Genomic DNA, 25,733 nt, shown 5'->3' on the forward strand with positions numbered 1-25,733 from the left:
ACGCACGCACGCACGCACGCACGCACGCACGCACGCACGCACGCACGCACGCACGCACACACACACGCACACACACACACACACACACACACACACACAGGGTGTTCATAAGACAGCCGTTAGATAGTGATTGTCTAACAACAACATGTGACTGTTTAATCTCAATAACACGCACGCACTCACACACAAAAATGGTAATAGAAAGGAAGTTCAAATTAAGTTGCCCGCTTATTACTTTCAGGACATTTTTTATCATAAAAGTGGGAGAGAAATTGAAGGGAAAAAAAAAGCAAAGACAGAGGACGAAAGCAAAGTTTGTTATCATTACTTTGATTAAAGGATACATTTTATGAAATTTATCTTTATGAATGAAAATCCAAATCCCATTCTGATTGAGCCCCATTGTAATCGACTAATAATTTTCCAAAAATCGAGAGGGACAAACATGGATGGATGAACGATTAAAAAATAATAACAATAAAAACTAAATAACAATATAATATGTATATATGTATATGTATATATATGTATATTTACGCACATAAAACATTTTGAAAAAATTATTGTATCAAACAATACATTGCGAGAATCTGTTTGACATCGACAACCGATTCTGAATTGAATCGTCACCACAGGAATCAGACTCGAATTGACTCTTTTGCAGCCCAAAGAGTCACACCGAGTAAAAAGAGGGTTGATTGGATACAATCGTGTACTGCATTTACATTTGAGTCGCCTTCTTAAGGCCGAAGTCAATAAATTCATCGACGGACAGTCTTCCAGGAGGGAGGATATGTTGACCGTTTGGTGTTACCATGGCAACATAGCCGGCTCGCCATATGACGGATGACTTCCTGTCAGTAGAGGAGCGACACGTGTGTCACGGCCAGCGAGGACTGATGACAAACAAATCCTCCTAAGCCTCGCCTCAAGAACAGACAGCCATCTTCTTCCCGGCAGACAGCTGACCATTGGCATCACACACGCACGCACGCACGCACGCACGCACGCACGCACGCACGCACGCACGCACGCACGCACACACGCACGCACACACACACACACACACACACACACACACACACACACACACACACACACACACACACACATTCGTGTATTTGTCACCTTCTTGAGACCTCCGAATAATGCCTCCCTTTTTTAGGACCAGCCTTTCTAGATATAAATATAAATATAAAAAAAAATAAATAAACTTGTGAAAAATGAGTTGGAATTTCACAAGAAAAAGGTCAAATTTTCAGGAGAAAACTTAGAATTTTGGCAGTTTTATAGTGAAAGTCGTCATTTTACTCAACGCAAGTCGAAATTTTACAAGAAAAACTGAACATATGTGCAATATTATGATAAAAGTTGGAATTTTACTCAATAACAGTTGCAATTTAACAAGAAAAAGCTTGATATTTTGGCAATTTTATGAAAAGAGTCCTAATTTTACTGGACAAAAGTCACAATTTGATAAGAAACCTTTAAAATATTGGTGATATTATAATACTAATGGGAATTTTACCTAAGTCAAAAGTCATAACTTTACTCAAAAAATTTCACATTTACAAGAACAACACAAAAATTGGCAATATTGTGATAGAAGTCAGAATTTCAAATGACAAATGTCACCATTTGGCATGAAAAAGCAATAATTTCACATAACAAAAGTAATAATTTTACATAAAAAAGTAAAAATTTAACGAGAAACTTTACTCAAAAAATTTCACTTTTACAAGAACAACACAAAAATTGGCAATATTGTGATAAAAGTCAGAATTTCAAATGACAAATGTCACCATTTGGCATGAAAAAGCAATAATTTTACATAACAAAAGTAATAATTTTACATAAAAAAGTAAAAATTTAACGAGAAACTTTACTCAAAAAATTTCACTTTTACAAGAACAACACAAAAATTGGCAATATTGTGATAAAAGTCAGAATTTCAAATGACAAATGTCACCTTTTGGCATGAAAAAGCAATAAATTTACATAACAAAAGTAATAATTTTACATAAAAAAGTAAAAATTTAACGAGAAAATATTACATAAATAGAAAGAATATGAGAAATAGTTCCCAATTTCATTAAAAAAAATCAACACATTGTGAAAAAAAGACTGCTTTTTTAAATGATCATTATTATCATAATTTTTTGTAATTGGTTTTCAATTTTCATTATTTACTACAAGTTATTACAGTATGTCTGTATATACATATTTATTATTATTATTATTTTATTAATTTTGGCCAAATGGGGCGCATTCCAATTTCTTACACACACTTGTCATTACATATGTTGGCCAGAGGGGGAGCACTTCAATTTTTTTTACACACACTTGTTATTTCATATGTTGATCAGAGGGGGAGCACTTCAAATTTTTTACACACTTGTTATTTCATATGTTGACCAGAGGGGCAGCACTTTTAAAAGCGACACACAGTCAATTTGAAAAATCCCTCCTTTTTGGGACCAACTTTTGACAGATTTCACCACCAGGGGTGCAAATGAGATCTCAATGTTTTTGTTTTTTGTAATGTGCTTAAGGCCGATGACAAACGAGTCAGGGACCACGGATGGCCCCTGTGCTGCACTTTGGGCAACCTAGCTGTAGAAGCTAACTGTTAATGACCACCATAGTCTTAGTACCGTCGTGTGTTCATTCATCCTATGGTCACATATGGGACGCCTGTTGTCTTACGTCAGCACCGGAAGTCATAAAAAAAATTTCGGGGATGAATAGCTAAGTCCTTCTTTACCTGCCGTCTTGTTTTTTTATCATATACTGCTGCCTTTGTACCCGTCAGTGTTTACTTTTGTATACACATTAAATCAACAAAAAAATCCTGACTTTGGAGCTATGTTCACGGACTCTAGTATTTGGCTCTCTATTAGAAGCTATGGTTTTCCGTATTGGGACCATGATTTTCGGTTTTAACGTGTTCACCGGTCCTCATATGGAAGCTACTTTTCCTTGCTGGTGTCTCAAGAAGGGTAGAAATACACAAACACACACACACACGCACGCACGCAGACTAGAGTGTGCGTGCAGCAGGTGGCGGCAGGACGTGGTGTGAGTATGTAAACATGTAACTGTGGCGTTGAAGACCTTTATTTGGACTTTTTATAGCCACGTATCAAATGAAATACCTCCGACAGTGCACTTCCATAAGTACACTGTGTGTGTATCACGCAGTCTCTTCTTGTTTGGTTTCTACGGAGCCATGATGGCAACTGGCGAAGGTGTGCATCGGTGCACGCTCAACATTTTAAGTACAACACCCAGGTACTGGCAGAGTACTGCATTTTTCAGTGTGAACACACTTATGTACTTTAAATACTGCATGTACTGAGTGTACTTAGTGCACATACTCAAGTACAGAGCCATTGAGTCGTTTCTGTGTCATCGTGTGCAATATCAGACCGCCCCGTGATGTCATCAAAGATATTTTAGTGTTCCCTCTTCACCATGATGTCACACATGTGATGGAGGCCAGTGATGGTGTTGCTAAAAATAGACAGAATATTGGAAGAGTGTCCGGGGAATGTTCCCGTTTTACTCTGGAATTAATAAGACACTTTTGTTGAATTCGAAGGATGTTACCGCAGTTCGAAATTATGCAGGCTCAAATGGGACAACATTTATAATAAATACAGTCAGTCAAATCCGTAATTTAAAAAAAAAAAAATTTTTTAATTTGGATTAATCCTGACTGATTACAGGTTATTATTTGCCTGCATAATTTGGATTATTTGGACATTTTTTTGTGGACCGCCACTTTTAATGTAGCAAGTCCCATAATTTTAATGTGGCATGCCACATAATTGTAATGTGGTCTGTCACATCATTTCATGTGGTCTACCATTTCATTTTACAGTGGCCAGCCACCTCATTTGATTCTGCTCCACCACATGATTTATGTTGCAAGCCACATAATTTTTTTGTGTGCCCCCACTTTTTAATTTGGACGACATTTTTTATAAGTGGCCTCTCCTATAAGTTTATGGTGGCATGTCACATAATTCTAATGTGAACTGTTACATCATTAAACCTAGTCCACCACAAATTTTAAAGTGACCCGGTCTACCACATGAGTTATTGTATGTGGCCAGCCACATCATTTCGATTGTGGCCCATCACAACATTTTTTTTTGGGGACCACCACTTTTTTAAATTGGCCCGACCAATAATTTTAACAGGGTATGCCACATACTTCTAATGTGGTCCACCACATCCTTTTATTGTGGCCAGCCATTTAATATTTTTGTGGACAGCCACTTTTAACGTGGCAAGTACCCATAATTTCAAGGGGCCCGACCCATAATTTTAAAGTGGCATGCCACATAATTGTAATGTGGTCTGTCACATAATTCTAGTGGGGTCCACCACTTCATTTTATTGTGGCCAGCCACATAATTTTTTTGTGGACCGCCACTTTTATTGTGGCAAGTCTCATAATTTCAAGTGGCCCGACCCATAATTTTAATTTGCCATGCCACATAATTGTAATGTGGTCTTTAACATAGTTCTAATGTGGTCCACCACATAATTTTATTATGACCAGCCACATACATTTTTTGTGGACCGCCACTTTTAAAGTGGCAAGCCCCGTAATTTCAAGTGGCCCGACCCATAATTTTAATATGGCATGCCACATAATTGTAATGTAGTCTGTCACAAAATTCTAATGTGGTCCACCACGTCATTTTATTGTGGCCAGCCAACATTTTTTTTTTTGTAGACCGTCACTTTTAAAATGGCAAATCTTATAATTTCAAGTGACCCGAGCCATAATTTTAACATGGTATGCCACATAATTGTAATGTGGTTTGTCACATAACTCTAATGTGGTCCACCACTTCATTTTAATCGTGGCCAGCCACATCATTTTTTTTGTGGACCACCACTTTTAATGAAGCAAGTCCCATAATTTCAAGTGACCCGACCCATACTTTTAATGTGACATGCCACATAATTCTAATGTGGTCCACCACATCATTTTATTGTGGACCGCCACTTTTAAGTGGCAAGCCCCATAATTTCAATTGGTCCGACCCATGATTTTAAAGTGGCATGCCACATAATTGTAATGTGGTCTGTCACATAATTCTAAAGTGGTCCACCTCTTATTTTATTGTGGCCCGCCACTTTTAATGTAGCAAGTCCCATAATTTCAAGTGGCCCGACCCATAATTTTAATGTGGCATGCCACATAATTGTAATGTGGTCTGTCACATAATTCTAATGTGGTAGACCACCTCATTTTATCGTTGCCCACCACATAATTTTATGTGGTCTGTCACGTCATTAAATGTGGTTGGCCACATAATTATAAATTGGCCTGCCACATCATACTCAGTGGCTTAGTGGTTAGAGTGTCCGCCCTGAGATCGGTAGGTCGCGAGTTCAAATTCCGGCCGAGTCATATACCAAAGACTATAAAAATGGGACCTATTACCTCCCTGCTTAGCACTCAGAATCAAGGATTTGAATTGGAGGTTAAATCACCAAAAATGACTCCCGGGCACGGCCACCGCTGCTGCTCACTACTCCCCTCATCTCCCTGGGGGGTGAACAAGGGGATGGGTCGAAAGCAGAGGACACATTTCACCACACCTAGTGTGTGTGTGACTATCATTGGTACTTTAACTTGAACTTTGTTTGGATATTGTTTGTTTGAGATTGTCAATACTGCCACAAGTGGTGAAAAGGTGTACTACAACTGAGTGGGAAAGACGGTCCTTTTCCTCTACGCTTTTGAGACAACTTGGGAATGTTTGGCGCGTGTGAGCTCACTCCAGACCTCGGCGTGTACAGTAAGTGCCACAACGTGATGGCGTGACCGAGAACATGAGAATGCGAGGAATGCTGCGTGACGTCAATGCCGAGGAGCGCCTGGACAACAGCTGAAAAGAGGACAAGAAAGAGGAAAGAAACGAGATACTGGAAGGCCGATGGTCAGGGGTTGGGGGCTTTGGGAGGCATTAGCAGACCACAAGAAACATCCGGATGGCTCGAGTCACCTGAGTCGGCATGTGATTGGACGCGTTTCATGTTTCAAGACGTGATGCAGACATCATCCACTAAAAAAAGTGTGCCTTTCTTTCGCATATGCATGGTGTTATGCTTAAACATCTTGAGTCCATCTGCCATAATCAGGGGTGTCCCGATGTCTGATACACACCGTCCTGCGGCCGGTTAACATCTAAATGTCCTCCAAATGCTCTTTTCTTCTATTTCAGTCAAGTCACTGAGAAAATATAAACGTGCTAGGCATAGAGGATAATATGAGCTAGCAGCTACACAACAGGGAAGCACACAACAGCACACAAAATACGTAACAAATTAACACACAAAGTTGGTCCTATCTTCTATTTTAGTCAAGTCATTTACAAAATATAAACATGTAGGACTATAGGCTACTAGGAGCTAGCAGCTACACAACAGCTGAGCACACAATAGCACATCAATCAAAGTCAATCAATCAAAGTGTATTTATATAGCCCTTAAACTACGTAATAAATTAACACAAAAAGTTGGTATTTTCTTCTATTTTCGTCAAGTGATTTAAAATTTATAAACATGCTAGGCTATAGGTTACTAGGAGTTAGGAGCTACACAGCAGCTAAGCACAAAATAGCACACAAACTACGTAACAAATTAACAGTTGGTCCTTGTCTTCTATTTTAGTCAAGTCATATACAAAATATAAACATGTAGGGCTATTGGCTTCTAGGAGCTAGCAGCTACACAACAGCTAAGCACACAATAGCCCCCAAGCTATTTAAAAAATTAACACACGAGGTAAGAATTTACTTCAATTTTTGTCAAGTTATTTACAAAATATAAACATGTAAGGCTATAAGCTACTAGGCACGAGCAGCTACACAACAGCTAAGCACACAATAGCCCCCAAGCTATGTAAAAAAATAACACACAAGGTAAGAATTTACTTCTATTTTTGTCAAGTTATTTACAAAAGCTAAATATGCTAAGCTATTGGCTACTAGGCACTGGCAGCTAAGCACACAATAGCCCCCAAGCTACGTAATATATTAACACACAGGGTTGGTATTTTCATCTATTTTAGTAAAGTCATTTACAAAATATAAACATGCTCGGCTACAGGCTACTAGGAGCTAGCAGCTACACAACAGCTAAGCACACAATAGCCCCCAAGCTACGTAATATACTGTATTACCACACAAGGTAGGTCTTGTCTTTGTTTTTAGTCAAGTCATTTACAAAAAATAAACATGCTAGGCTATAGGCTACTAGGAGCTAACAGCTACACAACAGCTAAGCACACAATAGCCCCCAAGCTTCGTAATATATTAACACACAAAGTTGGTCTTGTCTTTGTTTTCAGTCTAGTCACTTACAAAACATAAACATGCTAGGCTATAGGCTACTAGGAGCTAGCAGCAACACAGCAGCTAAACACACAATAGCCCCCAAGCTTTGTAATATATTAACACACAAGGTAGGTCTTGTCTTTGTTTTTAGTCAAGTCATTTACAAAAAATAAACATGCTAGGGTATAGGCTACTAGGACCTAGCAGTTACACAGCAGCTAAGCACACAACAGCCCCCAAACTTTGTAATATATTAACACACAGGGTTGGTCTTTTCATCTATTTTAGTCAAGTCATTTCCAAAATATAAACATGCTCGGCTACAGGCTAGTAGGAGCTAGCAGCTACACAATAACTAAGCACACAATATCCCCCAAGCTACGTAATATATCAAGACACAAGGTAGGTCTTGTCTTTGTTTTCAGTCAAGTCATTTACAAAATACAAACATGCTAGGCTATAGGCTACTAGGAGCTAGCAGCTACACAGCAGCTAAGCACACAATAGCCCCCAAACTTGGAAATATATTAACACACAGGGTTGGTCTTTTCATCTATTTTAGTCAAGTCATTTACAAAAAATATAAACATGCTAGACTATCGGCTACTAGGAGCTAGCAGCTACACAACAGCTAACCACACAATAGCCCCCAAGCTACGTAATATATTAACACAAAGGGTTGGTCTTTTCATCTATTTTAGTCAAGTCATTTACAAAATATAAACATGCTCGGCTATAGGCTACTAGGAGCTAGCAGCTACACAGCAGCTAAGCACACAATAGCGCCCAAGCTACGTAATATATTAACACAAAGGGTTAGTCTTTTCATCTATTTTAGTCAAGTCATTTACAAAATACAAACATGCTCGGCTATAGGTTACTAGGAGCTAGCAGCTACACAGCAGCTATGCAACAATAGCCCCCAGGCTTCGTAATATATTAACACACAAGGTAGGTCTTGTCTTTGTTTTTAGTTAAGTCGTTTACAAAAAATAAACATGCTAGGCTATAGGCTACTAGGAGCTAGCAGCTACACAGCAGCTAAGCACACAATAGCCAACAAGCTTCGTAATATATTAACACACAAGGTTGGTCTTGTCTTTGTTTTCAGTCAAGTCATTTACAAATATAAACATGCTAGGCTATAGGCTACTAGGAGCTAGCAGCTACACAACAGCTAAGGACACAATAGCCCCCAAGCTTTGTAATATATTAACACACAGGGTTGGTATTTTCATCTATTTTAGTAAAGTCATTTACAAAATATAAACATGCTAGGCTATAGGCTACTAGGAGCTAGCAGCTACACAGCAGCTATGCACACAATAGCCAACAAGCTTCGTAATACATTAACACACAAGGTTGGTCTTGTCTTTGTTTTCAGTTAAGTCATTTACAAAATATATACATGCTAGGCTATAGGCTACTAGGAGCTAGCAGCTACACAGCAGCTAAGCACACAATAGCCAACAAGCTTCGTAATACATTAACACACAAGGTTGGTCTTGTCTTTGTTTTCAGTCAAGTCATTTACAAAATATATACATGCTAGGCTATAGGCTACTAGGAGCTAGCAGCTACACAACAGCTAAGCACACAAAAGCCCCCAAGCTATGTAATAAATTAACACACAAAACACCATATTTGTGAATATAAACAAGAATACATGAAATAATATTGCTGATCAATTTGAATGTGTTGTTAATATTGAGTTTATTTAATTTTTTGTTTAAATGGTTCAAGTTGGTCAAAAAATGTTTATAGTGTAAAAAAAGGATGCGTTTGAAAAAAAAATTCCGGCCAATCATGGCACTTTAAATCATTTCTGTTACAGATTAAAAAACTATGCTAATAAAGTTATTCTTTGTTGTGAGTTGAGCGACATTTCTTTCTTTAATATACAATGTTATGCAGAGGTGTAATTATAACAATTTCATAGACAAATGATACTATTTATGGTCATTTGCAGAGAGTAGGGGGGCGCAAAATGTTTTCTCCTTCCTCAATTTGAGCAGCAGTGCGATGGTAAGAAGATTGGGCCAAGTTAAGTTTCAGTTTCAAGAGAACGTGGCCTATAAGCCCAGTTGGATGTTGGCGGCCATTCGCAGGAACACTGACCAGCTCGTCTGTCTCCCTGACAAAGTGCAGACGAGTCGATTGCTGACACCAAACCTCTGTCAAGCCACCGGAGAAAAGACGCTAAAATGGAGGTGGGGGTTGGATGGCGCTATCTGTCTGAATGGATGGCACTATCTGTCCTGGCTAATGGGACTTAAGGAGGGAGCTCTGGCCGACGTCAAAGTCACCTCTGAGGACCGGCCGGTGCCAAGACCAGGGTGAGTTGGGGGTGGGGTGACAGCTGAGAGGGGGAGGGCCAGGACAGGAGCCTGGTGTCACAGTTTTATGTGTCACGGTTGTTGTGGGAACATTTGCTCCTCTCAGCTGCCTCCCAGGCACACGTGTTCGTTCATGACGATAACGACGGGAAAAAAAGCCAGCAAAGAAACCCGCTTCTCCTCCATCTTTGTTGATTCCTGTCATTCTCTCCTATCTTTTCATGAAGTTAAAAAAAATTACAAGCTGCAAATACAAACTATGAATCTTTGGGCGCCATCCGATTTGACTCGTAGATATATATACATACATATATATGTACATACATATATATACATACATGCATGCATAGATATACACAAACATACCTACACGCACGCTCGCACACGCACGCTTGCACACACACACACACACACACACACACACACACACACACACACACACACACACACACACACACACACACACACACACACCACCAAAAATGATTCACGGGCGCGTAGTAATAAACATTTTTTTTTTTTTGCAAATAATCTTTAACTTTAGAATTTGATGCCAGCAACACGTGACAAAGAAGTTGGGAAAGGTGGCAATAAATATTGATAAAGTTGAGGAATACTCATCAAACACTTATTTGGAACATCCCACAGGTGTGCAGGCTAATTGGGAACAGGTGGGTGCCATGATTGGGTAGAAAAACTGCTTCTCAAAAAATGCTCAGTCTTTCACAACAAAGCATGGGGCGAGGTACACCCAGAACTGCGTGAGCAAATAGTCAAACAGTTTAAGAACAAGGTTTCTCAAAGTGCAATTGCAAGAAATTTAGAGATTTCAACATCTACGGTCCATAAAATCATCAAAAGGGTCACAGAGTCTGGAGAAATCACTCCACGTAAGCGGCATGGCCAGAAACCAACATTGAATGACCGTGACCTTCGATCCCTTAAACGGCACTGTATCAAAAACCGACATCAATCTCTAAAGGATATCACCACATGGGCTCAGGAACACTTAAAAAAACCCACTGCCACTGAATACAGTTTGTCGTTATATCTGTAAGTGCAAGTTAAAGCTCTACTATGCAAAGCGAAAGCCATTTATCAACAACATCCAGAAACGCCGCAGGCTTCTCTGGGCCCGAGTTCATCTAAGATGGGCTGATGCAAAGTGGAAAAGTGTTATGTGGTCTGACGAGTCCACATTACAAATTGTTTTCGGATATATTCAACATCGTGTCATCCGGACCAAAGGGGAAGCGAACGTTATCGACGCAAAGTTCAAAAGCCAGCATCCGTGATGGTATGGGGGTGCATTAGTGCCCAAGGCATGGGTAACTTACACATCTGTGAAGGCACCATTAATGCTGAAAGGTACATACAGGTTTTGGAAAAACATATGCTGCCATCTATGCGCCGTCTTTTTCAAGGGCGCCCCTGCTTATTTCAGCAACACAATACCAAACCACATTCAGCACGTGCTACAACAGCGTGGCTTCATAAAAAAAGAGTGCGGGTACTTTACAGGCCCGCCAGCAGTCCAGACCTGTCTCCCATCAAAAATGTGTGGCGCATTATGAAGCGTAAAACACGACAGCGGAGACCCCGGACAGTTGAACGACTGAAGCTCTACATAAAACAAGAATGGGAAAGAATTCCACTTTCAAAGCTTCAACAATTAGTTTCCTCAGTTCCCAAACGTTTGAGTGTTGTTGAAAGAAAGGTGATGTAACACAGTGGTGAACATTCCCTTTCCCAACTACTTAGGAACGTGTTGCAGCCATGAAATTCTAAGTTAATTATTATTATTTGCAAAAAAATAAAATAAGGTTTATGAGTTTGAACATCAAATATGTTGTCTTTGTAGTGCATTCAATTGAATATGGGTTGAAAAGGATTTGCAAATCATTGTATTCTGTTTATATTTACATCTAACAAAATTTCCCAACTCATATGGAAACGGGGTTTGTATATATACATATACAGTATACATACATATATATATATATATATACACACACATATATAGATACACACACACACATATATATATGTATATATAGATGTGTATGTATATATACATCTATATATATATGTATATGTATATATATATACAAATATATAAATAAGTGTATATATATGTGTGTATATGTATAGAAAACATATTTTTTAATTTTTTTAAATTATTAAGAATCGCACTTCACTCTAAAATTTTATTTTTTTAAGACACCTCCAATACTCACCTAATACTAACGCGATACTAACATAAATGTGTTGGAAATGGATAATTGGATCAAACTGCTGTCATTTTGTCTTGATTCCGATGTCTCGAGTGTGTTTCCATGAGCACTTAAGAAGAAAAAAAACAGATGATACCGACAAACATCAGTTCGCTGACACTCCAAAACAACAACTTCCAAGCAAAGTTGACTTTTTTTTTACAAATCAAACTACACCCCCACTCTTGTCCCTCTGTCACATTCTGTCCTCTGGACTGTGTGACCCTCAGCTGTCGCCTGTCAACAGGTGTACGTGTGTGTGTGTGTGTGTGTGTGCGTGTGTATACATGTGTCTACGAGTGTGTGTGTGTGTGTGCGTGTGAGAGAGATAGAGGCACTTTACTTACGGACTGGACTAGGACACGCCCCGTTGGAGTTTCCCAGATCTCCTCCAAGGAGAGCACCTGGGGAGGAGGAGAGACGCCGTGAACATGGCGAGCGCGAGGAGCACTACTCAGCCGCACATTTTTTAATCACCTAAATCAAGTGTGCTTGAATAAAGTGCTCCGGTCCGGCGCTCGAATGGCAATTAGACGGGCTGAATGTTAAACCGCACAAAATTTTCATCCGCACGATAATCACTGATTGAACGACGCCTTAAGTGCACTCGATGGCCGCTTCATTAGGTACACGTGGGGTAAGAGGCTCTCCAAAAAAGGGCATGACGCATTATTGTGTGTTTATTTACTGTTCTTTATAATGTTTCCCACCGCTCTTCATCACAAAAAAAAAAAAGGAATTTTATTATAAAATAGCTTTATGCTAAGATACATTGGGTTTACCCTTGACATGCTACTGATTAGCATTAGTAACTTTACATGGCGATCTCAACACCTTCGAATTTAATAATGAAAACTGCTAATAAAATGCACGTTACAATCAAACAGCTGCTGCTTTAATAAGTGCAATACTTGCAGTGTTAACACTTTCTGGGGCGCAAAAAAAAGACTTCACACAATAAACTACACACTACTGCCATCTACCCTCTTGGACTTGCAACTGTAATTGCATCTTAATGTTACTGTAAATGCGATATTGAAACAAGATATGACAACTAGACAGTAGTCATGATCTTATCTCATTTGCAAATTTTGCAAAAAAGACATTTTATTATAGAATAGCTTGATGCTAAGATACAATGGCTTTGCCGTTGACATGCTACTAATTAGCATTAGCGACTTTCCTTGGCGTTTCCACACCTCCCAACTTGTTGATAAAAACTACTACTAAGGCGCGCGTTACCGTCAAACAGCTGCTGCTTAATAAGTACAACACTTACAGTGTTAACACTTTCTGGGGCGCAGCAAAAACCAAAACAGCACACCCTCAACTATACACTACTGCCATCTATCCTCTTGGACTTGCAACTGTAATGGCAACTGTATTTGCTTAGTAAGTACAACACTTACAGTGTTAATACTTTCTGGGGCACAACAAAAACCATAATAGCACACCCTCAACTACACACTACTATCATCTACCCACTTGGACTTGCAACTGTAATTGCATCTTAATCTTACTGTAAATAAGATATTGAAACAAGATGTGACAACTAGACAGTAGTTATTATCTTAGCTCATTTGCAAATTTTGCGCACACAAAAAAGTTATTTTATTAAAAAATAGCTTGATGCTAAGATACATTGGCTTTACTATTGACATGCTACTGATTAGCATTAGCAACTTTACAAGGCGTTTCAACACCTCCCAAATTGTTGATGAAAACTACAACTAAGATGTGGGTTGGAGTCAAACAGCTGCTGTTTAATAAGTGCAATACTTGCAGTGGTAACACTTTCTGGGGCGCAACGAAAACAAAACAGCACACCCCAAACTATACACTACTGCCACCTACACTCTTGGACTTGCAACTGTAATAGCAACTGTAATTGCTTAGTAAGTACAACACTTACAGAGTTAACACTTTCTGGGGCACAACAAAAACCATAATAGCACACCCTCAACTACACACTACTATCATCTACCCTCTTGGACTTGCAACTGTAATTGCATCTTAATCTTACTGTAAATGAGATATTGAAACAAGATGTGACAACTAGAGAGTAGTTATTATCTTAGCTCATTTGCAAATTTTGCACACACAAAAAAGATATTTTATTAAAAAATAGCTTAATGCTAAGATACATTGGCTTTACGATTGACATGCTACTGATTAGCATTAACAACTTTACAAGGTGTTTCAACACCTCCCAAATTGTTGATGAAAACTACAACAAAGACGCGGGTTGGAGTCAAACAGCTGTCGTTTAATAAGTGCAATACTTGTAGAGGTAACACTTTCTGGGGCGCAACAAAAACAAAACAGCACACCCTAAACTATACACTACTGCCACCTACCCTCTTGGACTTGCAACTGTGATAGCAATTGTAATTGCTTAGTAAGTACAACACTTACAGCGTTAACACTTTCTGGGGCGCCACAAAATCCAAAACAGCACACCCTCAACTACACACTACTGTCATCTACCCTCTTGGACTTGCAACTGTAATTGCATCTTAATCTTACTGTAAATGAGATATTGAAACAAGATGTGACAACTAGACAGTAGTTATTATCTTAGCTCATTTGCAAATTTTGCACACAAACATTTTTTATTTTATTAAAAAATAGCTTGATGCTAGGATACATTTGCTTTACGATTGACATGCTACTGATTAGTATTAGCAACTTTACAAGGTGTTTCAACACCTCCCAAATTGTTGCTGAAAACTACAACAAAGATGCAGGTTAGAGTCAAACATCTGCCGTTTAATAAGTGCAGTACTTGCAGTGGTAACATTTTCTGGGGCGCAACGAAAACAAAACAGCACACCCCAAACTATACACTACTGCCACCTACCCTCTTGGACTTGCAACTGTAATAGCAATTGTAATTGCTTAGTAAGTACAACACTTAAAGCGTTAACACTTTCTGGAGCGCTACAAAAATCCAAAACAGCACACCCTCAACTACACACTACTGTCATCTACCCTCTTGGACTTGCAACTGTAATTGCATCTTAATCTTACTGTAAATGAGATATTGAAACAAGATGTAACAACTAGACAGTAGTTATTATCTTAGCTCATTTGCAAATTTTGCACACAAAAAAAACGTTATTTTATTAAAAAATAGCTTGTTGCTAAGGTACATTGGCTTTACGATTGACATGCTACTGGTTAGCATTAGCAACTTTACAAGGCGTTTCAACACCTCCCAAATTGTTGATGAAAACTACAACTAAGATGCGGGTTAGAGTCAAACAGCTGCCGTTTAATAAGTGCAATACTTGCAGTGGTAACACTTTCTGGGGCACAACGAAAACAAATCAGCACACCCCAAACTATACACTACTGCCACCTACCCTCTTGGACTTGCGACTGTAATAGTAACTGTAATTGCTTAGTAAGTACAACACTTACAGCGTTAACACTTTCTGGGGCGCAACAAAAATCCAAAACAGCACACCCTACTGTCATCTACACTCTTCAACTTGCAACTTTGATTGCACCTGTAGTACGCGTGCAGTAATTAAATATTAGATTCCGGGGTGTATATTGAAGCGTTTACAGAATAACAAAAATATTTAGCAAACAAAATAACAGATAAACAAATAGCCGGCTGTCAATCAAAGTCAACATCGGCAGGCTGGCTTTGAAGGTGTACCTAATGAAGTGGCCGTGGAAACGTGACGTGACGGCAGTAAACAAGCGAGGGATTCAAAAACATTTTTTTTTTTTAGGTGATGGAAGTGGTTTTGTCTCCAGAAAGAGGAGCTGTCAATCAAAGCATGTGGGTGTCACTTCACAGCACGCCGCTCTTTTTTGAAGAGAGGCTTTTGTGATGTCGACGCTACGGCGGATGTTTCCACGCGCGCCGACCTCGTCACCAAACGAGTCGAAAGCTGTCAGCGAGTTAAAAAAAGTGGGGAAGTTGAAGGCGAAGGAAATGTTACCTGCGCTGGCGGGTCGCTGTGGTAGTCCTGGGGAGACGGCGTTCCTCTGCAGGGCCGGTTGCTGCGGCGACAGGAGGCGGGGGTCTGTGAGGGCGGAGGTGACGTAGGAGGCGGTGCTGACCAGGGCGCCACCCGGGCTGTTGCTGAACTGGAGGGCGGCGGGCGGCGGGGCGCTCTGGTTGGACACGGGCACGGTCACGGGCATGGAGAAGGTGGGCTGCGGGAGGGCAGACTGGGCGGGACAAAGAAGGAAGAAGACAGAGAGGGGGCGGAGCTTAGAGGATGCTTTCTCGGAAATGAAACACAAACATTTTTGAGTCAGAGACGGGTGTGAGTTAGCTGAGCAGCGGCAGAGCAAACAAAGCCTGGGGGGGAACTGTCACACCAAAAACCCAAACAGGAAGAGTTTTGTCACACCTGAGTGATGTAATCTAGCCCCGCCCACCTGCTCATGCTACATGCCTCACCTTTATTCAGTCAAGTAATGGCTAGCTCTTCACTTCATCCACCTGCTAACACTAATGCTACATGCTAACCTAATATCCCGCCTCTAAAGCCACACCCTACTGCTATTGCTAAGTCCTACTGCTAATGCTACATCCTACTTCTAATTGTACAACTTACATGCTAATGCTACATCCCACATGCTAATGCTACATCCTACTTCTAATTCTACAACTTACATGCTAATAATACATACTACGTCTAATTCTACAACTTACATGCTAATGCTACATCAAACATGCTAATGCTACATCCTACTTCTAATTCTACAACTTACATGCTAATCCTACAATTTACATGCTAATAATACATACTATGTCTAATTCTACAACTTACATGCTAATGCTACATCAAACATGCTAATGATACATCCTACTTCTAATTCTACAACTTACATGCTAATAATACATACTACGTCTAATTCTACAACTTACATGCTAATGCTACATCCTACTTCTAATTCTACAACTTACATGCTAATGCTACAACTTACATGCTAATAATACATACTACGTCTAATTCTACAACTTACATGCTAATGCTACGTCCTACTACTAATGCTACATCTTACATGGTAATGCTAATGCTACATAGCTTAGAGTTTTATACCAAATTAAGATCGGAGCATCATCATACTAACAAATAAGTGACTTACTAAGAAATGATAATTGAGCAGTTAGTAGGTCTCACTTCCAGTGACAATGTGATTTATTTTGGGGCTGGGGAAGGAGCTTTGGAAATTAACTCTTCCGACAACAAACAACACACACACACACACACACACACACACACACACACACACACACACACACACACACACACACACACACACACACACACACACACACTTTGGCATGCAAAGTGATTTAGCGGAGGGCCAATAATCCCTGGTCTCCTTTCACACACATGCCAGGTTCCACTTTTAAAAGGGGACTTTGGTGCCTTTTCGCAGCGTGCACGTTTCCATCCACCAGATGGAACCATCTAACTCTTGCATTCGAAAAAAGTAGACCGAGGGCCAAGGACCTTTCGGGCTGTCCCGCTCCGTGACCCAGTTGTCGGCGTGGCGCCAGTAAAAGCAGGACTTCTATATAAAGAATGTGGGCCAATATGATGGCGTGTTCTGGTATTGCCTGCACGGAACCCACTTCAGTTCCCGGGAGGACGCCGGCGCAGCAGAAGAGAGTAAAGTTTGAGGGAGAAGCTCCTCTATCAAACTAAACCACGACCTTTTGATGAGTTTGTTCACGAGCTTCATTAAAAGTCCATCATTACCGAGGAAACACATATTTCTTTTTAAGTACATTTGATGCTGCCCTTGGAATTTTTGTGACAACACCTGTAAAAAGTCAGTAAAATGATGCTAAGAAGGTTAAAGGTTGATAAATATGAAGTTGCAAGGTTAAGTGCGTTATCTTGTGTTTACATTTGGTGGTTAAGAACATTTTAAAGTTGTTTTTCACTTTTATTTGACCTGCGGTCTTGAATGAAATGAAACTGTTATCAAAATTAATTTTCTATTCACCGTCTTTCAAACCTACGAAGAATTAGCAGGACAAAGTTCTAATAAACAGAACCCAAATACCTATCTATACATACATAAATTCATTTATACATAACAAATATCTATACATACATAAATACATACATCTATACCTAACATACATACATAATTACATCTATACATATATACATCTATACATAACATACATTGATACATACTGTACATAAATACATAACATACATCTCTATACATACAGTACATACATAACATAACATACATACATATATGCATCTATAAATACATATATACACAATTTACATCTATACATACATATATACATATACATCTATATTTACATACATCTATACATACATAAATACATACATATATCTATACGTACATCTATACATACAGTACATACATTTACACAAATACATCTATACATAACATACATGTATACTTACATATATCTATACACATACATATAGATAACATACATCTATACATACATGCATCTATACATACATATATACACAACATACATCTATACATACATAGATTTATGCATAACATACATCTATACATACAGTACATACATCTATACATAACATACATTTACACATACATGCATCTATACAGAACATACATGTATACTTACATAAATACATACATCTATACTTAACATACATCGATACATACATACATCTATACATCACATACATCTATACATACACAAATACATACATCTATACATAACATACATCTATACATACATACTTTTATACAAAACATACATCTATACATACATACATTTATACATACCATATATCTACACATATCATACATATTTACATACATACATTCATGCATAACGTAATTCTATACATAACATACATCTATACATACATACATACATTTATACATCACACATACATTTATACATAACATACATATATACATACATACATTTATACACAACATACATCTCATACAGTTATACATACATCTATACATAACATATATATATACATACATACATTTGTACACAACATACATCTATACATAACATACATCTCTATATATACATCTATACATAACATATATTTATACATAACATACATTTATACATACATACATCTATACATAACATACATATATACATACATACAGTTATACACAACATACATCTATACATAACATACATCTCTATACATACATCTATACATAACATACATTTATACATACATAAATCTATACTTAACATACATATATACATACATACATTTATACATAACATACATCTCTATACATACATATATATAACATACATTTATACATACAAATATCTATACATAACATACATATATACATACATACATTTATACATACCATACATCTATACATAGCATACATCTATACATACACACATCTATACATACATACATACAAAACATTCATACATAAATACATACATCTACAGTATACATAACATACATCTACACATAAGATACATCTATACTTACATACATATATACATACATAAATAAATAACATACATCATACATACATAAATAAATACATTTATACATAACATTTCTGGGTGTCTCGTTCTGTAAAAAAAAAAAATCCAATTACATTTAATTTTTTAGGGCGGTCTGTCATAACGTGTTTAGCAGTCAGACATTATTGTGAGGTCTTGCATGAGTGTTCCTAAAAGTCATATACATCGGTTCTCAGACATTTTTTTCATCATTGCCTTTGAAACGTGTTGTGAGTCAATGAAAATTTAGCAGCAGGCCGCAAGTGGCCCCCTGGACTGCATTGTCTGAGGTCACTCCTCTGAGGTAGAAGACCACAGACCTGAATGTCGGAATAAAAGCACTCAATGTGAGCGATGATGGCCAATGGGAAGCCGGCTCGTAAATTGAGCGGCGCTCGTTAAAAAAACGACGTCGATGGCAATACGGAGAGACATGCATCGCGGCAGCACCGTCCTGACAGGAGGTGGCGGAGGCGGGTCACGTCCCGAAGCGCGTCTGGTCGGCAACATCGCCACGACAACCGCACGCCTGGTCCGTGGATTGTGCTTTGCGAGTTACAAATTGCCGGCTGGAGGGCGTAAACCCGAGGTGTTTGTTTGAACAATAAAGGTTTGCTCTTCAGTTGCCATGACAACCCGTGTGACAGCGGAGGATGATGTTTATCACTCTCACACCTGATGGTTACTTTTAAAATGGCTTTAACTCTAAAGGCTTTAGTTGGCCTCATGCGTGGACAGCACCTTTTTAGATTTTATTTCCATAATTGTGTACATTATTGAATTAAGGTCTAATGGCCACTTATGTGGACACTTATACTGCCATCTGGTGGTGTCAGAGGAGTATAACATACAATGGAATTTGGGGGGAAAGGTGTACAAATAAGAATTAGCATGTCTCTACTCATGAAGTACACGTACTTATGGACTAAGTACATCATATCAAAAGATGATTCCTAGTTTTTATACTAATTAGGGTCCAATAAGCCCAAATAGCAAAAAGAAAAAAAAAAAAAGCATGTAAACGTACAGCTTGGGCCTTAAAAGGTTTTAATCCTCCTAAACTCAAAGAAGTCTTATAAGTAAGTCATATATTTCCCTTGTGGATCATTAAAGTTTGTCTAAGTCTATATATATATATATATATATATATATATATATATGTATAAACTTTTTTTTTTAAATAAGCATAAAACCTAAAAAAAAAAACATTATGGATAGTGGATTTATAAAAATTTAGCATATATATATATATATATATATATATATATATATATATATATATATATATATATATATATATATTACTTTTAATGCTTTAAATTCTTCAGCAGCTTTCAACCTATGCATAGATGCAACATTTTTAAATAAATAAAAAAAGTTTATTAAGGGGGGAAAGAAAAAAAAAAAGAAAAATCGCATATTGAGTTTGATGTATTATTATTTTTGGAACAATGACAGTTTTCCCCCCCAAAAAACTCACACCTTATAAAGTACCTTCTAAGCTGAAAAAAAGGGATGCAGTCAAGAAAGTGTTATAAGTAGGTCATATATTGTTATTTTTATAAACGTTTAACACTTTACATTCTTTAGCAGCTTTCAACCTATTTATAGATGCAGCATTTTTATATATTCATAATGTTTTTTTTAAAATGTTTTATGCTCATTTTTGTTTAAAAAATAAATAAAATTAAAATAAGTTTATAATGGAAAAAAACAACAACAAAAATGCATATTGAGTTTGATGCATTATTATTTTTGGAACAATGACAGTTTTTTTTACAAAAACTCACACTACCGGTATATACAGATTTTTTTTTTTTTTTTTTTTAATTTTTGGTCCAATATGGCTCTTTCAACATTTTGGGCTGCTGACCCCTGATTTACAATGACATGTTTAAAAAAAAGGTAAAGTGGATTTTAAGGGTGCACAAAAAAAACTCCCTAAAAACCGATGTTGATCTGAATCGCAATATTGATCCAACCTTATTATTTTAAATGTTTTTATTTTTTATTTTTTTACAAAAATAGCAAACAAAATACATATTTTAAAGACAAAAATTCAAAATAAGAATACCCATCAATCCATCCATCCATTTTCGGTTGTCCTTAATCTCGTTATATGCAAATATAATGACAATAAAGTCCCTTCTTCTATTCTATTCTTTTTAGGTTATCGCCATGCAACCGGTAGGAGCTTTTCTAACCTATAACCTGATTAAAAAAAAATGCTTCGTAATGATTATTATATACCAAAGAATACTTTGTGAAAATCGGTTTGAATCGAGAATTGCGTTTAAATAAGAATCGATTCTGAATCAAATCGTCACCCCGGGAATCGCAATCGAAACGTTGGTTGGGCCATAGACCCGCACCCTTCCTGGACTTGGTGCACACGCCAAGACTTGGCTGATGGCTGCGTTCAAAAAGGCTTGGGGGGTCCCGCCGTACTCGGGGGGGATAATAAGAGTAAGTTCATAAAGAGAGGACCGCTGCGGGGGTGTCAGTCACACACCGTTAGCGGGGTGATGTGCCGGGTGAGGGGTTACGTGGACCAGGACGGGGGGGGGTGAGGATGGTGAATGCCAGTGCTCTGTGAGTAGTCAGCAGCCGCCCTCGGCAGTCCGAAAACCCCCCGCCGGAAACCCGGTCAGCGGCGGAAGGCAGCATGAAGAGGAGGGGCGGGGGTAAGGGGCGGGGTGACACAGAGGCATGGCGGTACTCACTGACAGCCTATAGTTCTGCATCATTTTATCAAACTCCTCGTCAATTTTTTTGTATTTCTCCTCAGTGCGGGGCGTGAGGGAGAAGGGCTCCTCGGGGTCCGGGCTCTCAGAGTCCCGGTGCTCTTTCTTGTTCAGAGCCTTCATTGCCCCGGCAACAGAAGAAGAGGGGAGGAGGAGGAGGAAGAGGTGGATAGAAGAAGAAGAAGAAGAAGGAGAAGAAGAAGAAGAAGAGAGGCGGGGTTAGACAAGGTGACAAGAGTGTGACGGTACTCACGCCGTAGCGCTTGAAGAGGCTGTCCAGGTCCTCGGTCTTGCGGTACTTGTCGTCGTTTAACGGACTTTGGTCGATGGAGTCGTCGCCGTCGGGCTCGGGGCTGTTGCAGCCGTTAAAGCCTTTCTTTCGCAACGTCTGAGGCAGTCAGAGAGGAGGAAGCACATTTTACACACATTTGCTGGGACGAGGACTTTTTATCAACAAGCACCGGCGCCTCACACGTGTGGCGAACCCGTCCCCGACCGGGACACGGTACCATGGACCCGCCATTCCATATAAACGACAACCAAAACGCCAAGATTTAAAACGATCCACAGGCCTCTCATTCGTGCAATCGCCCCCTTAAACAAGTTGAAAAACTTATTGGGGTGTTACCATTTAGTGGTCAATTGTACGGAATATGTACTGTACTGTGCAATCTACTAATAAAATTCTCAATCAATCAATCAATCAATCAATCAATCAATCAATCAATAAATCAACCAATCAAGGGATTATAAAAGCAGCCACCTTGCAGAGTAGAAATGATCACGACTCCAAACGAGACCAAAGATATTCCACAAAGTCGGAAATTTGCAGTAAAATAGCAGAATAGAAGTGATGGGACAGTCATTTCCCACCCAAAATAATCCAAAACTAACACAGACGGTCAATATTTACACTTATATTCAATTGAATAGAATGCAAAGACAAGAAACTTAATTTTCCAACTGAGAAACCTTACTTTTATTTGATTTGACCATTGAAATGTGGTCATTTCCCAACCAATATTCTACAACTGAAAAATAACGTTGAAACAATATGCTTTTTGACAACGTTTGTTCAATGTCAGGCTGTGACATTGATATGACCATTGAATTTTGGTCATTTTCCAACCTATAGTCGGCAACTCAAAAATAACGTTGAAACAACATACTTTTTGACAACCTTCATTCAATGTCAGGTTGTGACGTTGATATGGCCATTGAATTTCGGTCACTTTCCAACCTATATTCGGCAACTCAAGAATGACGTTGAAAAAACATTATTTTTGACAACCTTCATTCAATGTCAGGTTGTGACATTGATTTGACCATTAAAATTTGGTAATTTCCCAACCAATATTCTACAACACAAATACAACGCTGAAACAACATGCTTTTTGACAACGTTGATTCGATGTCAGGTTGTGACGTTGATATGACCATTGAATTTTGGTCATTTTCCAACCTATATTCAGCAACTCAAAAATAATGCTGAAACAACATGCTTTTTGACAACGTTCATTCAATGTCAGGTTGTGACATTGATATGACCATTGAATTTTGGTCATTTTCCAACCTATAGTTGGCAACTCAAAAATAATGTTTAAACAACATACTTTTTGACAACGTTGATTCAATGTCAGGTTGTGACGTTGATTTGACAATTGAATTTTGGTCATTTTCCGACCTATATTCGGCAACTCAAAAATAACGTTGAAACAACATACTTTTTGACAACGTTGATTCAATGTCAGGTTGTGACGTTGATTTGACCATTAAAATTTGGTCATTTCCCAACCAATATTCTACAACACAAAGACAACGCCGAAACAACATGCTTTTTGACAACGTTGATTCAATGTCAGGTTGTGACATTGATATGACCATTGAATTTTGGTCATTTTCCAACCTATATTCGGCAACTCAAAAATAACGTTGAAACAACATACTTTTTGACAACGTTGATTCAGTGTCAGGTTGTGACGTTGATTTGACCATTAAAATTTGGTCATTTCCCAACCAATATTCTACAACACAAATACAACGCAGAAACAACATACTTTTTGACAACGTGGATTCAATGTCAGGTCGTGACGTTGATATGACCATTGAATTTTGGTCATTTTTCAACCTTTAGTCGGCAACTCAAAAATAACTTTGAAACAACATACTTTTTCACAACGTTGATTCAATGTCAGGTTGTGACGTTGACATGACCATTGAATTTTGGTCATTTTCCAACCTACATTCGGCAACTCAAAAATAACGTTGAAACAACATACTTTTTGACAACGTTGAGTCAATGTCAGGTTGTGACGTTGATTTGACCATTGAAATTTAATCATTTCCCAACCAATATTCTACAATACAAATACAACATTGAAACAACATGCTTTTTGACAACGTTCATTCAATGTCAGGTTGTGACGTTGATTTGACCACTGAATTTTTACAACTCAAAAATAACGTTGAAACAACATACTTTTTGCAACCATTAATCAATGTTGGGTCCTGACGTTGATTTGACCACTGAAATTTGGTCAGTTCCCGACCAATATCCCACAACACAAATATAACGTTGAAACAACATGCTTTTTGAGGACATTTAATCAATGTTGTGTCCTGATGTTGATTTGACCATTGAATTTTGGTCATTTCCCAACAGATATTCTACAACACAAATACTATGTTGAAATACCATGATTTTTGAAACGTTTAAACACTGTCAGGTTGCAACTTTGATTTGACCACTTAATTTCGACAACTCAAAAATAACGTTGAAACAACATACTTTTTGCAACCATTAATCAATGTTGGGTCTTGACGTTGATTTGACCATTGAAATTAGGTCATTTCCCAACCAATATTCCACAACACAAATACAAGTTTGAAACAACATACTTTTTGCCACCATTAATCAATGTTGGGTCCTGAAGTTGATTTGACCAATGAAATTTAGTTATTTCCCCACCAATATTCTACAACTCAAAAATAACGTCGAAACAACATGCTTTTTAATGACATTAAATTAATGTCGGGTTCTGACGTTGATTTGACCATTAAAATTCAGTCATTTTCCAACCAATATTCTACAAAAAAAATACAACGCTGAAACAAAATGCTTTTTGATGACATTTAATCAATGTTGGGTTCTGCCGTTGATTTGACGCTTGAATTTAGGTCATATCCCTACCAATATTCTACAACACAAATACAACGTTGAAATAACATAATTTTTGCAGCGTTCAATCACTCTCAGGTTGTGACGTTGATTTGACCACTGAATTTTTACAACTCAAAAATAACGTTGAAACAACATATTTTTGCAACCATTAATCAATGTTGGGTCCTGACGTTGATTTGACCATTGAAATTTAGTTATTTCCCAACCAATATTCTACAAAAAAAATACAACGCTGAAACAAAATGCTTTTTGATGACATTTAATCAATGTTGGGTTCTGCCGTTGATTTGACGCTTGAATTTAGGTCATATCCCTACCAATATTCTACAACACA

The 25,733-nt window shown here is 38.2% G+C and overlaps 1 protein-coding gene across 4 annotated transcripts in view; it reads right to left on the minus strand.

Annotated features, from left to right (window-relative positions):
- The window catches only part of LOC133561824 (myocyte-specific enhancer factor 2D homolog), a 57,208-nt gene extending 34,581 nt beyond the window's left edge, over window positions 1-22,627 (minus strand). Inside the window, exons 1-3 of one of the 4 annotated variants that reach the window (XM_061915407.1) lie at window positions 22,472-22,627; window positions 15,927-16,158; window positions 12,318-12,374 (exon numbers count right to left, since the gene is read on the minus strand). In XM_061915407.1, coding sequence (XP_061771391.1) covers window positions 12,318-12,374; window positions 15,927-16,131 — 262 coding nt within the window. In that variant the 5' untranslated portion in view covers window positions 16,132-16,158; window positions 22,472-22,627. The other 3 variants (XM_061915406.1, XM_061915405.1, XM_061915404.1) reach the window with 3 other exon arrangements.
- Window positions 22,628-25,733: the final 3,106 nt, after the last annotated feature.

The sequence above is a fragment of the Nerophis ophidion genome, linkage group LG11, assembly GCF_033978795.1.
Source record: "Nerophis ophidion isolate RoL-2023_Sa linkage group LG11, RoL_Noph_v1.0, whole genome shotgun sequence".
In the NCBI taxonomy this organism is placed as follows: Eukaryota; Metazoa; Chordata; class Actinopteri; order Syngnathiformes; family Syngnathidae; genus Nerophis; species Nerophis ophidion.